This window comes from Notamacropus eugenii, chromosome 1 (genome assembly GCF_028372415.1).
Source record: "Notamacropus eugenii isolate mMacEug1 chromosome 1, mMacEug1.pri_v2, whole genome shotgun sequence".
In the NCBI taxonomy this organism is placed as follows: domain Eukaryota; kingdom Metazoa; phylum Chordata; class Mammalia; order Diprotodontia; family Macropodidae; genus Notamacropus; species Notamacropus eugenii.
This window is the reverse complement of record NC_092872.1, coordinates 39,204,876-39,220,690: the sequence shown is the minus strand read 5'-3', so window position 1 is coordinate 39,220,690 and position 15,815 is coordinate 39,204,876. Positions and strand designations below refer to the sequence as shown.

General features: G+C 37.6%; 1 protein-coding gene across 3 annotated transcripts in view; it reads left to right on the top strand.

Annotated features, from left to right (window-relative positions):
* The window catches only part of CD274 (CD274 molecule), a 28,782-nt gene extending 14,402 nt beyond the window's left edge, over positions 1-14,380 (top strand). For 2 of the 3 annotated variants that reach the window (XM_072597218.1, XM_072597211.1), the window contains 4 exons: positions 3,757-4,038; positions 6,640-6,747; positions 8,860-8,935; positions 10,508-14,380. In XM_072597218.1, the coding sequence (XP_072453319.1) occupies positions 3,757-4,038; positions 6,640-6,747; positions 8,860-8,935; position 10,508 (467 nt within the window). In that variant the 3' untranslated portion in view covers positions 10,509-14,380. The remainder of the gene's footprint in view (positions 1-3,756; positions 4,039-6,639; positions 6,748-8,859; positions 8,936-10,507) is intronic. The other variant, XM_072597226.1, reaches the window with a different exon arrangement.
* Positions 14,381-15,815: the final 1,435 nt, after the last annotated feature.

The window sequence follows — 15,815 nt, the reverse complement described above, 5'->3', positions numbered from 1 at the left end:
CTAGTGACTTGCCTTTATTCAAAAAAGGGAAGTTTTACTTACCACGGGATTTTAAGAGTAGATATCTTGAAAGTGATAATGAAACTGGCCACAATCTAGTTCTGTCCTAACTCAGTTATGGTAATTTCTTTGGTTGCTAAGTACAAGTTCCCTTTGCCTGCTTCCTACCTCAAACACTTGACACTGAGGGTAATAGAAAGTGATGGAGTTAGAGAGCAGAGTTTAAATATCACCCAATACTCAGTCGCTTCGCCACTCTGAGTTTCCTCATTTGTAAAATGAGGATAGTAATATCTGAACTACCTACATCACAAGGTTACAATGAGGTAAGTGCCTTATAAACCCTGAAGTGACATAGAAAATCAAGTTGTTTATAATAAACTGTGGGCATAATTTTTCCTAATAACTGGACTCCTTGCAAGTTGTCAAAATAAAATGGTGACCCAATGGAGGAATATTTTAGGATGGCACATGAGGTGTATGTGCCTTCAAAGAGTTAATTATTGCTTTATTATTCTGAATAAGGTAAATTATCCTGAATAATCTAATATAGTGGATTATCACTTGATTCTCAAATAAGTATTCCTTCCCCAAAGAATTAGGCTTAGTAAAAGAATGAAACTTATTTTCATAGTATTTAGAACTGGGTGTGACTTTATAAATTAATTTGTTCAATGCTCCTATTTTATAGTAGATAAAAATGAAGTCTAGAGACAGGAAATGACTGCCCTGAGGTCACCCAAGTCACATGTAAATACCACAGCTGAGACTAGTCAACTTGGGTGGTGATGCAATGACTGTGAAGATGTTTTTTCAGTGTAGGGGCATGCTAATTTAAAGACCAGCCTCATGCAATATACACACCCACACGATAGTACCATAGAAAGACCACTGGATTTGACCTGGATTAGAATCCTGACTGCTACTTACTAGCAGCAGGAACTTGAACAAATCACTCCCCTTCTTTGAAGTGGGGTAGACCTAAGGAGTTCTAAAATTTTCAAGTTCTAAATCCCATGATTCTCTGAGATTTTACCTGAGATTCGGATGCCTCTGGAATGTTTCTAAAGTTGCTTATTAATTAGAGACCTTGGAGTAATTTTTCTTTGCATTCATAAATCAGTATTGTTAATACAGTAGTATGCACACAGTAGGCACTTGCATAATATTTAGTGTTCTATGAATCACAGAATCACAGGAACGTGAGACCTTAGAGACTTTAATGTCCATCTGTCCAACTCATATATGCATACAGTGGCCATTCAATTTTGTTTTACTGGTGTTTCCATTTATATTTTTGTTTCTGTTTTATGTTGGTGTACATTATGCATATTATTTTCCTGCTTCTGCTTTTTATATCTTGCATCAGTTCATACAAGTTTCCCATGCTTTCCTGTTTTCATCGTATTCACAGTCTTCTACAACATAGTAATATTCTAGTACATTCTTGTACCTATTTAGCCATTTCACCAGTCTGTAGTTATCTATTTTGATTCCAATTCACTGGAACTACAGGAAGTACTTTTGTTACATATAGGTGGGATCTTTCTTTTTGTCACTAACCACCTTGTGTTGTCTAACAATGGAATCTCTGGATCAATTGATATGGACATTTTGTTTTCCAGATTTGCTGGATCAATTCATAGCTCAATCATAAGGCATTAGTGTGCCTGTGTTTCTATAACCCCTCTAAATTGCTTACTCTTATCTTTTGTCCATTTTCTAGGTATGAGATAAAAGGTCAGGATTGTTTTAATTCACATGTCTCTTATTATAAGTGATTTCAAAAGTTCTTTCATATGGTTATTAATAATTTATCACTCTTTCCATAATTGTTATCTATATCCTTTGACCTTTATTGTTACATATTTCTATTAGTTGTTTATATATCTCCCTAGACATCCCTATGTTATATCTTCTTATTGATGAGGTCACAAGTTGGCTCTTCATCTCCACTTTCTCCCACTGGAACCTTGGACTCCATGTCCAGAAATATTTCAGGCTCTGATGAGAAAGTTTTTACATTTTCTTGGTTGGTTTTTACATTTTTTTGGTTGGATTCATCTAACTTCCCAGACATCTCTGCTCTATATTGTCTCTACTGGGATTTTACTCTATGATATCTGAATGGAATGAGGACTTAAGATTCCCGGTTAGTTGGCCTTTTGTGGTTAAACTACTTATGTGAGGAAGGAAGTAAATATTAGAAATGGAGAAACCTGCACTAAAATCCCACTCCAAGGTACCATTTGGGCATGGAAATGAACTCAGGCTTCCTCTTGTGGGCTATGCCAGTGGAATGTAAATTCTGTTAGACCCTACCAACTTGGAAAAACTTTAAATAAAGACCCAGTGACAGAATGTTAGATGGAATGTGTGCCATATGCAGATAGGCCTCATTAAATATGAAAAAGCTCATCATCAGAAGGGTTTGCTACTTGGTGATTTTTTTTCCTTTAATTTGGTCATCTTCTTAGGCTTCCATCTGTCCTGGCAAAGAGAAAACTCACACATGAAGTCAGGGATGCTAGATGTCTAGAACATCAGCAAAAAAATATATCTCAAAATACTTAATAGAGTGCAGTCATTCAGCTAATATAGTAAGGTATCACAGAATCTCAGAATTGGAAGGGACTCAGTGGCCATCTATCCTAACTCATACTCAATAAGTCTCTCTTATATTGTGTCTTGAAGTAGGGGCTGGAGGACCCCTTATCCTCTGTGGTATTATGTAAATTCTTTTCAGGTATGGATTCAACTAGGTAGACTCTTAAGTTTCTTCCAACTCTCAAATTCTCTAATTCCATCCCTACAACACATTAGATGTGTGTGCATCCAGCCTTCCTCTGAAGGCTTCCAGTGAGTGGGAACCCTCTGTCTCTTGAAGGAGAGCTAGCCAAAGGAGGCAGCTCAGTGATGCCATGGGTAGAGCACTGGACTTGGAGTCAGGAAAACCTGAGTTCAAATTCTACCTCAGACATTTACCAGCTATGTAACCCTGGGCAAATCACTTGACTTTTGTCAGCTTCAGTTTCCTCATCTGTAAAATGGGGATAATAATAAAATAAATAAAAAATAATAAAATGAAAATAATATTTCACAGGGTTATTGTGAAGACTGGATAAGATGATATATGTATCATCTTTGCGAACTCTAAAGTGTTATAAAATGCTAATTGTTACTGTCCCACTTTTGACTAGTTCTAATGGCTGAGAAGTTTTTCAAGTCTAAATCTGGAATCAACCTGAGGTCTCTGGGTCTAAAACTTATGAAGCTACTTTCCTTTACAATTATAATCAATTTAATGATTTTTAAAATAAAATTACACACCAGTCAATACTCTGATGGATTTGTAATGTCATCAAAAAAAGTATTCTCTTCAGTGACACAGAATATAGACCATAAATGTTTGCACATCATATGTGACTCTAGGCTATGTCCTCCCAAAAAGTTACCTTGGGGGCAAGATGAGGAGGGGGTGTGGTATCCTACATTGTGAGGATGCCTGTGGACAATAGATATTGACCATTTAATTTATCCCTCATTCCTGTTTAATGACTCCATGGAGCCATGTCTAGTTCTGGGAAAGTTAAGCAATCCATAAACAGGATAAGGAAGTATGTACTTATCTATCAGCCACTGGGATAGGCACTACAAATACAAAGCTAAACCTAAAAGAGTGGCTGCCTTCAAAGAACTTATATTCTATTGAATGGAAACATTGATTTTTTTTTTTTACTTTGTTTCATTTCTTAGCTCCATACAGTGAAATAAACCACAGGATCAAAGTGGATCCAGTCACCTCTGAACACGAAATCACATGTCAGTCAGAAGGTTATCCTGAGGCAGAGGTCATCTGGAAAAATGGGGACCAGGATTTAAGCAGCAGAGCTACTGTGACATATTTAGTTGGACCAGAAAAGTTGTTCAATGTGACAAGCACTCTCAGGATCAACACAACAGCGAATGAAGTTTTTCAATGCTTGTTTCAGGAAAAGGATACTGGGAAAAATATTACAGCTCATATTGTCATCCCAGGTATGCTTTGGAATGTGTCCTACCATCTTCCAACATGAGAGAACACCCATGTCCAATGCCCTTTTCACTGCCCTGTCGTGCTTATTTCATGGTTATTTTCCCTTCTTTTTTTCCCCATAGAGTAATAAGTAAGTCTATAGTGAGTTAATGTGTGCAGAAATTCTTTGAAAAGTCATGACATCTATATGTATATCAGGCAATTTTATTTCCAGAAATGGATAACATGGCAGCCTCACCCATTTCTACTGTTTCGTGTAAATCTTATGCCCTGATAAAAGGTTTTAAAAGTATGATAAAATAAGACGAGTACTGAATTTGGCATCATAGAACCTGTATTAGAATCCTAGCTCTGGACCTGGGCAACCTTATGCAAGTTATTTTGTCTCCCTGGACCTCACTTTCCTCATCTATAAAATGAGAGGTTTGGATTGGATTCAGTAAACTGGCAGTTTTAGCATCGCACTGTGTACTCATGAGTTGTTCAGTATGGGGGATTTGGGATTGCGTTGTTCTGTCATAGTAAGGCCAGAAGTGGTAATCTTTAAAAGGTTTTATGCATTCCTTTTGGCATGTGTAGTAGTTTAGGGACTTGGTATCAAACTTATGCAAAGTCTATGTTTGTGAAAGTTTCAGACTGTTTCTGGGACTCTTCTTATCTGGTTTTTCCTGTTGCTGACACAACCCAAGTGTTCTGATACTTCACTCCCTTACTGAGATTGGTCAAGTCTTCACATTTTCCTGAGTGGCAGTTTCCATGGGAAATGTGAACTGACATGTTGATACTAAGTTATAAGGCTCATCCCCTACAAAAAAGTGCAATGTCTTGTCAATAAGGAGGCTAATGGAAAGAGTAGTTTTTCCAAGCTGGAAGCAGAGACCAAAGATTGGGGGAGGTGATAGCAGCACCCTTTCTTGCACTAAATAACCTTTGATTCTTTTCCATGTCTAGCCTCTCCCCACAACCCAGCATCCACCTCCCATCATCCTTCACTCTTTCCTTCCAAATGGAAAAACTGTACTTCCCCTTAATCCCTTTGCTGATAAAGGCTTACAAAATTTCATACCTTCAATTCATTGCCAGATCTATTGTCTCACCTGCCCTTGGGGAAACTTATCCCCAGGCTGGGGAATACAGCAGGGACAACTGTGGTATTTCCAATATTATGCTTCCAATAATCCTACATCACAGAATTGTGGGTGGCTGATGTTTCAATCTGTTTCTCTTGCACAACAAAAAATTACTTTGATCTGTGCAACACATTCTATTATTCAACTATTACTCCTATCTTCTTGACTGATAAGCAGTCCAGAAGGAAATTAAGAGCTGCCAGGTGCTGATAATGTAGGGATGACCTCAGCCTTTTGTGATTTAGGGAAGTGAAAGAGGACTACACACTGAATATCACTTTTTGTTGTAATGGGAGGGGCAATGGACTCAATAGTAGACAACTCACTATATGTCATGGAAATCAATTAATCAATTAGCAAACATTGATTAAGCATCTATCTACTATATACACTTATGCTAGATAAAAGGAAAATAGTCCCTGTCCTCAATGAGATTACAATCTAGCAATGGGAAATTACATGTACCTGTGGGACATCTTTAGCAAGTGTTATCACAGTTTTACAGTGCCTACAATAAAGAAACATTAACACCATTCTTATCAAAACTCTTAGCAACTCCCTTTGTACCGTGAGATAAAATATAATCCCTTGGTCAGTCATTTAATGATCTCCATTATGACTGCAGCCTACCTTCCAATATTTACTTCTTATTAAGTCCTTTCATATACTCTACCTCCCATTTCCTAGAGCACTTTACAGCTCCTCTTTGCCCTTATTACACTTTATCTTCTATCAAACTTATTGGTAGACATATATCTCACTTTAAATTGCTAACTCCATAAGGACAGAGACTGTCTCGTTGTTTATTTTTGTATTTCCAGAACTTTACATACAGTAGGCATTTAATCTATGTTTCTGGGATTGAATAAAAGACACACAGCATGTATTAAGGGAATTTTACAATCAAAGACACTTTCCCTGGCTAGACAATATTAAGATGACTTTTGAATGATAATTATTTTCATGATCCCTTCTCAATTAACTGTAGTGTTATGTTCATTTCTAGTTGCTACATTTTAGGAAAGACATTGATACTTGGAACATCCAGAGGAGGATGGTGAAGGACTTTGAGTTCATACTATATGAGGATCTTTTAAAAGAACTGGAGATATTTAGCTTGCAAAAGAGATTTGGTCAAGAGGGAAAGGGATGAAGGGTTATTACATTCAAGAGGCATTAGAATTGTTTTTGCTTAGTCCTGGAGGACAGAACTCAAACCAGTGGGTAAAATTTGCAAAGAGGATCATTTATGCACAATGGAAGGAAAACTGCCTAACAAATAGAGATGTCCAAAAACACTTCCCAGAGGTCACTCACTGGAGGCTTCAGGCAAAGACTGAATGACCACATGTGGAGTATGTTGTAGAGCAGATTCTTGTTCTGGTATAGGTTGGACTTAATGGCCTCTGAGATCCTTTCCAAATCTGAGATGCTGTGATAACTCTGATCTTACTTTTTTTAATTGATTTTCAGAGAAAACTGAATCATCTAAGACAGACCTGAGAACTTACTTTGGGACCCTAGGAGCTGTCATTTTCTTTGGATTGATTCTGGTGTTTCTCTGCTGTAGAAAAAAAGATGGTATTACATTTTAAATTTAATTTACCTTATCCTCCCCCTTTTTGTAGCCTGTGTTTTTGTGGGGCTCAGTTTCTTTGGACCCTTATTCCTCCTTCTCACTCTGATTTTACCAAGTTTTGCTCATTTCATTTTTTCAAGAGCCACTCCATTGGAGAGTGGGGAGTTATTGAATGCCAACTTGTGCAGTATATGATGGATGTACAGAGTTGGCATATACACAATCTCTGCCTTCTGGCAGCTTACAGTTCAAGGTAGTATGGCATATTTGTTACACACAAGGCCAAATCTTTGTGTAGATAGAATACATGTGATTTTTAGGAACAAAAGTATTTTGTATAGTATTTTGTAAGATATGGGGGTTTGAAGAGGTTCTTAATGATAATCTAGTCCAAACCTTTTATTTTGATAGAAGCAAATTGGGCAAGGTATTAAGTAACAAAGAAGGGATGTGAGCCCAGGACCAATAATTCCAAAACCAAGATTCCTCTCAGCACATAACGTTCCCAGAACATTGTTATTACTACCAACCTTGCTTGGAATTCTTCCCATTAACTTTACTAGTAGAGGAAGGAGGAAGGGATCATTTCTCTTCAGAAGATCTTAGTTTAGATGCACATATCTTACTTGGAGTTCTTCGCCCATTATTAGTGTATTGGTTTCCATTAGTAGATAAAGATTAGTCAGTTGATAATATGATTCCTGAACAGATACAGAACAGGTGAATTTCAATGGTGCAGGTGTGTAGTGGAAACAGGTTTTGAGTAGAAGAGAGTGAGAGTGTTTAACTGTTCAGTGGTACCTACGGGGCTTATATCTGAAAGGGACCCTAGAGACTGCCTTGTCCAACCTCCATATTTGTAGAAGAGGCAACTGAGACCAGAGAGATTGTGACTTGACCAAGGTCATCTCAGAAGTAAACAGCAAGGAGAGGGTTCAAACTCATGTTCTCTGTCTACAGATCTAGTGTTCTATGTTAGAAATAGGTAAGACTCCAGTATAATAATGAGTGGAAGGCAGGCTTGTTGTGGTATGTGTCTGAGAAGGGAACTGTGAAAGACAGACTTTGCCAGCTTCTTAGTTTTGCCCAGTGCTAACTCAGATTATTCAATATTTATTTGCCAGATCATGATATTTCCCAGATATATACAGGAGAAGAAAAATCCTGATTGATTTCTAGTTTTGGTTTCTAAATGTTGCTTATAAGATGCATCCTTATGCTGAGTTTTTGGGTAAAGGAGAGCAATATGACTAACTTCACAATTCCAATAAAATGATGATATTTTGATTTCAAGTGATTATGGTTTTTCCTAAGGAGGACAATGGATAGTTTTCAATTTTGTTTACCTCAGTGTTCAGTTTTATTCTTCCTAATTTCTACAACTTAAACTCAGTAAACAAGTACAGCTAGACAATTTTCCTTGCTCAAAGGATGAGCTATAGACCACATTTTTCTTGAATACTCTGAAAATTGAGATTCTGTGAGATTCTCTGCATGTCAGTGTGTGTTTAAAATGATCTGGATACAGATATAAGGAAGTAGAAAATGAGAGAAAATTTTTAGTGGTTTCGTGAGAAATTCCCCTACCTTCCCCATTGGCCCTGGGCAATATGGCAGAAGAGAAGGAGGAGGAAGATCAAATATTTCCAAACTGGGTCTCATCAGGTTTCCCATCAAATTACTACACCAAGGAGAATATAAACAAAGCCCTAGAAGATGTTGCAGCTGGCTAGAATTACACATAGATTTTTACTAAGAAATATCCATAATTAGAGCCAGTACTTGTGAAGATTTACTCTCTAAAGTACTGTTGGGAACTGGGTCATCTAGTATTCCAGAAAATGATACTAGGTGTGAAATAGAACTATATACTTAAAGATGCCCCTTAAGAAAATCTATGGCATTTACTCAAAATGATAAATGTAGATAACACTCCAGCAACTTGTGAAAATTTGGAAAGAAAGGGTCTTCAGGAACATAGCCGCTCTACTCCTCTAGCTCCTTGCTAAACTTTTCTTGTGTGGGACACACAATTTAAGCCCAATCTACTGCATAGGATGTATAGCTGTACCATATCAGAGGAGAAAATAATCAAAATGTTTATTTTTTTAAAGTGAGAATGAAATATATAGAGAAAAATCGTCTTTCCAGAGAACGACAACAATTTTCCAGACAACGAACTCCAATATGGTAGGTATAAATGAGTTATCAGCAGACTGGGGGAGAGTGGTCAAAAAATGGCAAAACCCAGATGATTAATAATAATTTATAATTATGATGATAACAATAAAAGCAATAAAATGGAGACTTTTGTCAACCAAGATTTTTCCCTTTTGAATCTGGCTGGTTAGGGAGTAAAAAGGATTTCTCAATTTCAGTAAACCATAGGAGAATGCATACATCATTCAAACCTAGTGACTCTTGAGGAACCACCTCTTTCCACCTCTCACATAGTATGCATCTTTAGTTGGAGGAGAACCGAAGGAGGAGTATTGGAGTAGAGGAAGAAGATGGGTTTCCCACCATTAAACCTTAGTTGTTCTAGAGTAGGGATGGGAAACCTGTGACCTCAAGGCCACATGTGGCCCTCTAGGTCCTTAAGTGCAGCCCCTTTGTTCTGTGAAGTTTGGATTCAGTCAAAGGGCCACACTTGAGGACCTGGAAGGCCACATGTGGCCTCAGGGCTGCTCCACCCCATTCTAGAGGTTGTTCTGTTCTAACAGTCTGTAGCTGAAATATCCTTGCCTCAATATCAGTGTCTCAGGGAACCTGGTTTGAGTTATGGTTAGAAGGATATTTCTTTCCCCTCTGGAATTTATCCATTTGTAAAGAGAGGGAAAGCTATTCATTTGAACAAGAAAAAAGTGTGGTTGTAGGTAAAGAACTACCATGGCTCTTCTGTACCTTCGCACAGTTTGGAAAGCTTTTCCTCCTCGTCTCTGTCTCTCTCTTACAATACCTAGAAAGGTGTGCTCTTTAAGTCTCATCTCAAATGCCACTTCCTTCAGGAGTCCTTTCCTGATTATCTACATTGTTAACGCATCACTCAAAAAAAAGAATACTATTTATTGTGTATATAGCATATCTTTACTTATTTCCAAATATATCTTAGCCCTAAGGTAGAATGTAAGTTCTTTGAGGGCAGAAGTTATCTCTTTTGTGTTTATAACATCCATGCTTAGCACTGTGCCTGGAACCTAGTAAGTCCTTAATAGATGCTTGGGGATTGATTGACTGATTGTTTGATTTATTTAGAAACGCTGTTCCAAAAACTAATCTTACCGTCCAAACAAGTCTAGATTAATAGGCTATCTTGGACCTAACACTCATTCGTTTTTGGTGCATGTGGGCATATACAGTAAGTGCTAACAATTTCATTATGCCATTGACACTTTCAAAGAAATATGGACAGAAACCTTACTGTATTTAGCCACCATGTTGGATAATATAAGAACTTGGAAAAAAAAAATTGTGAATGGAACTGAATTCATGAGCCCTACATTTCCATCCTGCCTCTTAAAAGTTTTGTGAAATGAGGCAAGACAGGGCACTTCTTTGAGTCTCAGTTTCCTCCTCTGTAAAAATGAAGATATTACTTGTACTAACTTGTGGAAGGAAATGTACTTTGCAAATCTTAAAGTGTTATGGAAATGTGAAGTATTATTCTAATGGGATTTTTTAAAAAGGCTAAAAACATTTCAGATTGAGAAAGAAACTAACATATACTCTTGTTCTAACTCCTTGTTGTTTATTCCTCTACAGAAACAAATGCTGAGAAGGCATGAACACAACATCTCAGCCTCTGATTTAAGCATCTGGGGTTCTCAGCCCAATTCCTTTGGAATTCCCTCAATGCTTAGCAGTTCATAGAAAAGTGCTTCAAACACCTCAGCTCCTGGGAAGGAAACAAGGGGAGAGAATGGTGTGATAATGGAAAAAAAAAGGAGAGAATGAAGACATAGAGAATGAAAGGGAAAGAACCTCCATCTGCTTCAGAGGATAGTTGAATAGTTTTTGAGATGGTACTCAAGAAATATTTCCAGCCTACTTTGAGGAAACATAGGCTAATATGAGGTGAAAGAGTAATGGTATCTTTGAGTGATGATATTTCCAGCCATTCATTTATACAAATCTGTTGTTTGTCCCTGAGGAAGAATTGAAAGTCTCTGACTTTGAAGTTGTTCATTGTTCTGTATTACTCCTTCAGTTACCTGGTCTACCTAACCAACACCTATAAGCCAAAGCTCAAGCTCATTTATATAAGATTCTCCTTGTTGATGAAGAATGATCATCAAGTAATCATTCTCCATCAACGAGGACAGTCAGGCTAATGGACTTGGGCCCTGGGTCACACACTTGATGAAGAATGTCTTTGTGTCAAGGTGAAGACAATTTGTATGTTGCCTTTAACTCTGAGGAATCTGCTTACATGGTTCTATTTAAGTACAAAACGTTAGCATGTTTTTAAATTTTTGTCTCGTGAGTGACGTCTTCAATACTTTCATTCTAAGAATGATTGGATGGGGTGTTTGGTTTTTTCCTCCCTTGTTTAAATTTGCTATTCAAATGTAAGGTTTGCATCCAAAAAGGAAGTATTGTTATTTTAGGATGTTGGTAAAAATGGGAAGGATGTGGGGAAACTTGCAGGTTTAGTATATGATTTTATAACATTTTAGACTCATTAGCTTCAGTCTTCCTCTTAGAATCTCAAATTCTTTTTAAAGCTCAGCTCAAGAGCCACCTTCTCCATAGTCTTTGCTGATTCCCCTCAGCTGCTAGACCTTCCTCTTCTGCCTCCTGCCAACTTCTTTATATTTATTTTGAAAGATATTTTTATGAAATTTATATTTTTTTACATATGTCTATATTTATAGAAGCAGCTAGGTGGTATAGTGGATAGAGCACTGGATCCGGAGCCAGGAAGATCTGAGTAGAAATTCAGCCTCATTCATTTACTAGCTACTTGACCATGGGCAAGTTGCTTAACCTTCGTCTGCCTCATTCTTCCCAAGTGTAAAATGGGGATAATCATAACATTTACCCCCAAAGCTGAAATGAGGCTCAAGTGATACAATCCTTGTTAAGCACTTTGCCAGTCTGAAAGCACTATATAAATGCTAGCTATTGGTATTTTTTGTGTTGAAGAATGATGATGATGATGTTATATTCCCTCCCTCAATAGACTGTAAGCCTCTTGAGGACAGGGAATATTTTTCACCTTGTATTTATGTTCCCAATGTCTAACACAGTGTCTTACACATTGGGGGTGGGGGGGGTGCTTTTTTAACCAAACTGAATGAAATTGAAACCAAGACTATTGTGGGATCTTTCCTCTTCAAATGCCTTAGCTTTGAGCTAATGAATCCCTCTTTAAACCTACTCTCTATTACCTAAGGATAGAGGCTGCCACTTCTGACTCTGTATAATCTTGTGTTTCTGAGGACCATTGCCCTCTGCCAGGTGAAATTAGAGCTTTTGTAGTCCGTGCAAATTGTAGTGAATTCCTACGGACAACTCTGGAAATACTTTGCTCGAAAGGGAAAAAAAAAGAAAATCTAGCCTGCTAAGAGTTGAATTTACTGGATTCTAGTCTTTTTTTTTCTTTTAATGAACATTGAGTTTATCAAAAACCAGCTATGGGTAGGACACTGAATTATGTACTATGGATACAGAGATGGTTATGACTGAAGTTCCCCTCTCAAAAGAGCTTGGAAGGTTGCTGCTATTATGTTGTTTTTTGCTAGTATCCAACTCTTTGTGAACACATTTGGAGTTTTCTTGGCAAAGATACTAGAGTGGTTTTCCAGTTTCCTTCTCCAGCTCATTTTACAGATGAGGAAACTGAGATAAACAGTTAAGTGACTTGCCCAAGGCCACACAGCCCAGAAGTGTACGAGGCCAAATTTGAACTCAGGAAGATGAGATGGTACTCTATCCAGTGCACCATCTAGCTACCTGGTTGGAAGGACAAATATACAAGTAATTGTTGAAAAGGAGAGTGAGATAAGCAATCTGTTGAGTTCCAGTCCCACATTACCAACTGCCTTTTGGGCATTTCAGACTGGATATACTTTAGGCATCGCAAACTCAGTATATCCAAAAAAGAACTCATTATCTGCATTCCACCCTTTGGAACTTCCTTATTACTGTATAAACTCTTATGACAATTATGTGGAGCTACCATTCTCCTAGACATCCAGGTTCACACCCTTGTTGTCATCCTTGACTTCCCATTCACTCCGATCCCATACATCCAATGTGTTAACAAATCTTGTTTCTACACTCACAATGTCTCTCAAATATGTCTCCTTTCCTTTATTTGTACAACCATTACCTCGTTCATGCCCTCATTACCTCTCACTTGGAATATTGCAATAGCTTCCTACTAGGTCTTCCAGCTTCATGTTTTTCCCTTTTCCAATTCATCCTCCACTTGTTTGCCAAAGTGACAAGTATAGGTCTACTCATGTTACCCTCCTATTCAATAAATGACTTCTTGTTACTTCAAGGAACAAGTATAAAGCCCTCTTTGATATTTAACACTCTTCATGACATGATCTCTTCTTAACATTTTAGTCTTCTCACACTTTCCTTCCCTTCATGCACTTGATAATTTAGACATACTGGTCTACGTGCTATTCCGCATTTACAACCTTCTCTTTTCCCACTCTGTGTCTTTGCATTGACCAACCCTCATGCCTGGAATGATCTCCCACCTTACCTCCACCTCTTAGTCTCTTTGGCTTTCTTTCAAATGTAGCTCAAATGCCACCTTCTACTGGGGGCCTTTCCCATCATTCCCCTTGACACTAGTTGCTAGTGTCTTTCCTTCTGACATTCCCTTCCATCTATTCTGTGTACTTCATTCATATATATGTGTGTGTGTGTGTGTGTGTGTGTGTGTATACACATATGTATATATATGTATATATATGTATATATGCCTGTATATATATGCATATGCATATGTATAGACCTAGTTACCTATATGATGTCTCCCCCAGTAGAATTAGAATTTATTGGTATCATATTTTGCTTTTCTTTTCATCCCTAAATCTTAGTACAATACCTGGCACATAGTGAGTGCTTCATAAACTTTTATCAAATGCAAGGTAGGGGCAACCTGCATGAGAAGTGTAAGTAAGGATGGAGACATCCCTTTCACTCACTTGAGGTCATCCTTTTGTATAATGCAGTTATCACCCCAATTCACCTTACTGCTCCCCCAAATTTAGAACTTATCCAAAGAAGCAGCACTTACTATAAGAATTGTGTCATCTTTTTGGGTTCTCAGCTCCTCCTCCTCCATCTTGTATTTCTGTCTCTATGCAGTAGTTTGCAAAAGGTATCATGGAGTGTTTTTTTCTGAATATAGTGGGTCCATGAAGCACTTTTCAAGCACCTCTTTCATTTCAGCATCTGCTGACCTGAACAGAAGGCTCTGTCTCTTCTGCTCATCCACATCCATGTACTGGAAAGACTTTCTGTTAATCAGGAAGACTATTTAAACACATTAATTATTTTAGAAGCACTTTAATAATTATGTCTGAATTTCTAACAAACTGTGGTACATTCTGTGTTTTTTTGGACAATGTTATAAAAGTGATATTTATTAAAAAGTTATTTTATCCTTTAGCATGTATCAAAGTCTTTATTTTATGGTTTCTAGTATTCTCAGAACACCAATGACACTTCGGTAACAAAATAAATGATATGATAAACCATATTAGAAAAGTTTATTCAAAGCTTCTGTTCTCTTCTTTGGACAAGAGTCAGTCTTTTTAGAATTGCAGCAGAAGTAAACTCCTAATAATAAACTCAATAAAGAGTTATTTTAAGCATAAGGGTCTTTTTTTTTTTTTTTTTTTTTGCGGCTGGATCTCCCAGTCTTACACTGGCTAAAAGAGCAGAGACCAGTCATGAGCCTGATGCCATCGCTGATCAACACCAAAGCTTTGACCTGCTCCATTTTCAGCCTTAGCCAATTTGCCTTAGGCAGCCTAGTGGTCCTCTAGTCCTAGGAGCTAACCATATTGGTGCCAGACTTAGTGAGGACACCTACGTGACTTTAGTTCTGCAGTGCATAACTCCTGAACTCAAGCAATCCACCAGTCTCAGCTATACCATGTCTGGCTGCAAGGGACTTTTTAAAGGAGTGGACTGTATGGACCACCAGGGACTTTCCAATGCAGAGATTACTGTATCCACATAATTTACATATGAAAATGCAATCCTATATCTATATGGTTGTGTAGATATTTGATCTTCACATCCTCATAAAGGAGGATCCTAGAACTAAGATACTAGCATAGAGAACTGAAAAAGAATTTTGAAAACATTTGGTCCAACCCTTTCATTTTTTACAGAGGAAGTACTCGAGGATGAGAGAGGGCAAAGTGAGTTGTTAACACAAGTAGAAGAGAACCTGGGATTTGAAATCAGGTTCTTTAACTGAAAATCCAGAACACATTTTGCTACAGCACACTGTCTCTCAAGTTGAACATCAGTGTCTTATATGATTCACATGACTATAATGTAATGACTTTAAAAAAAAAAAAACCTCCAGAACTAAATGCACTAGAAACTACACATCTAAGTGAGTTTTGTTCAATGTAGCTACCTTGAAAGGCTATGAAAAAATTCTAGTGCTTATTGGCCATTGCCAAATAATTGTGGAACTCCAGCGAATTACCTTCAGAGCTCGTTAGAAGACACACAAGGAACTAAACCTCATTAATCTGTAGTCACACTTTTGTGTTTGTTTTTAATCCAAGTCATTGTTATGGAGCAAGAATCCCCCGCCTTACTTACAACATGCTACTTCAAATGACTTTTGACTATGTGTCAGAATCAAGCTCACCTTTAAAGAATGAAAAATTGCTCCATATTGAGGACTGAAGACCACAGAATCTGCAGGAGATTCTAAAAGATGAGTCTCAGAATTTTAGGAGCAAAGGGCACTAACGCACAAAATGTAGGACAGAATTCGCCTGAGTGGCACGCAGCAACACTAATATGATTTTTTCGATATAGTCGTATACAAAATAGGAGCTTATGGACAGGTGTATAG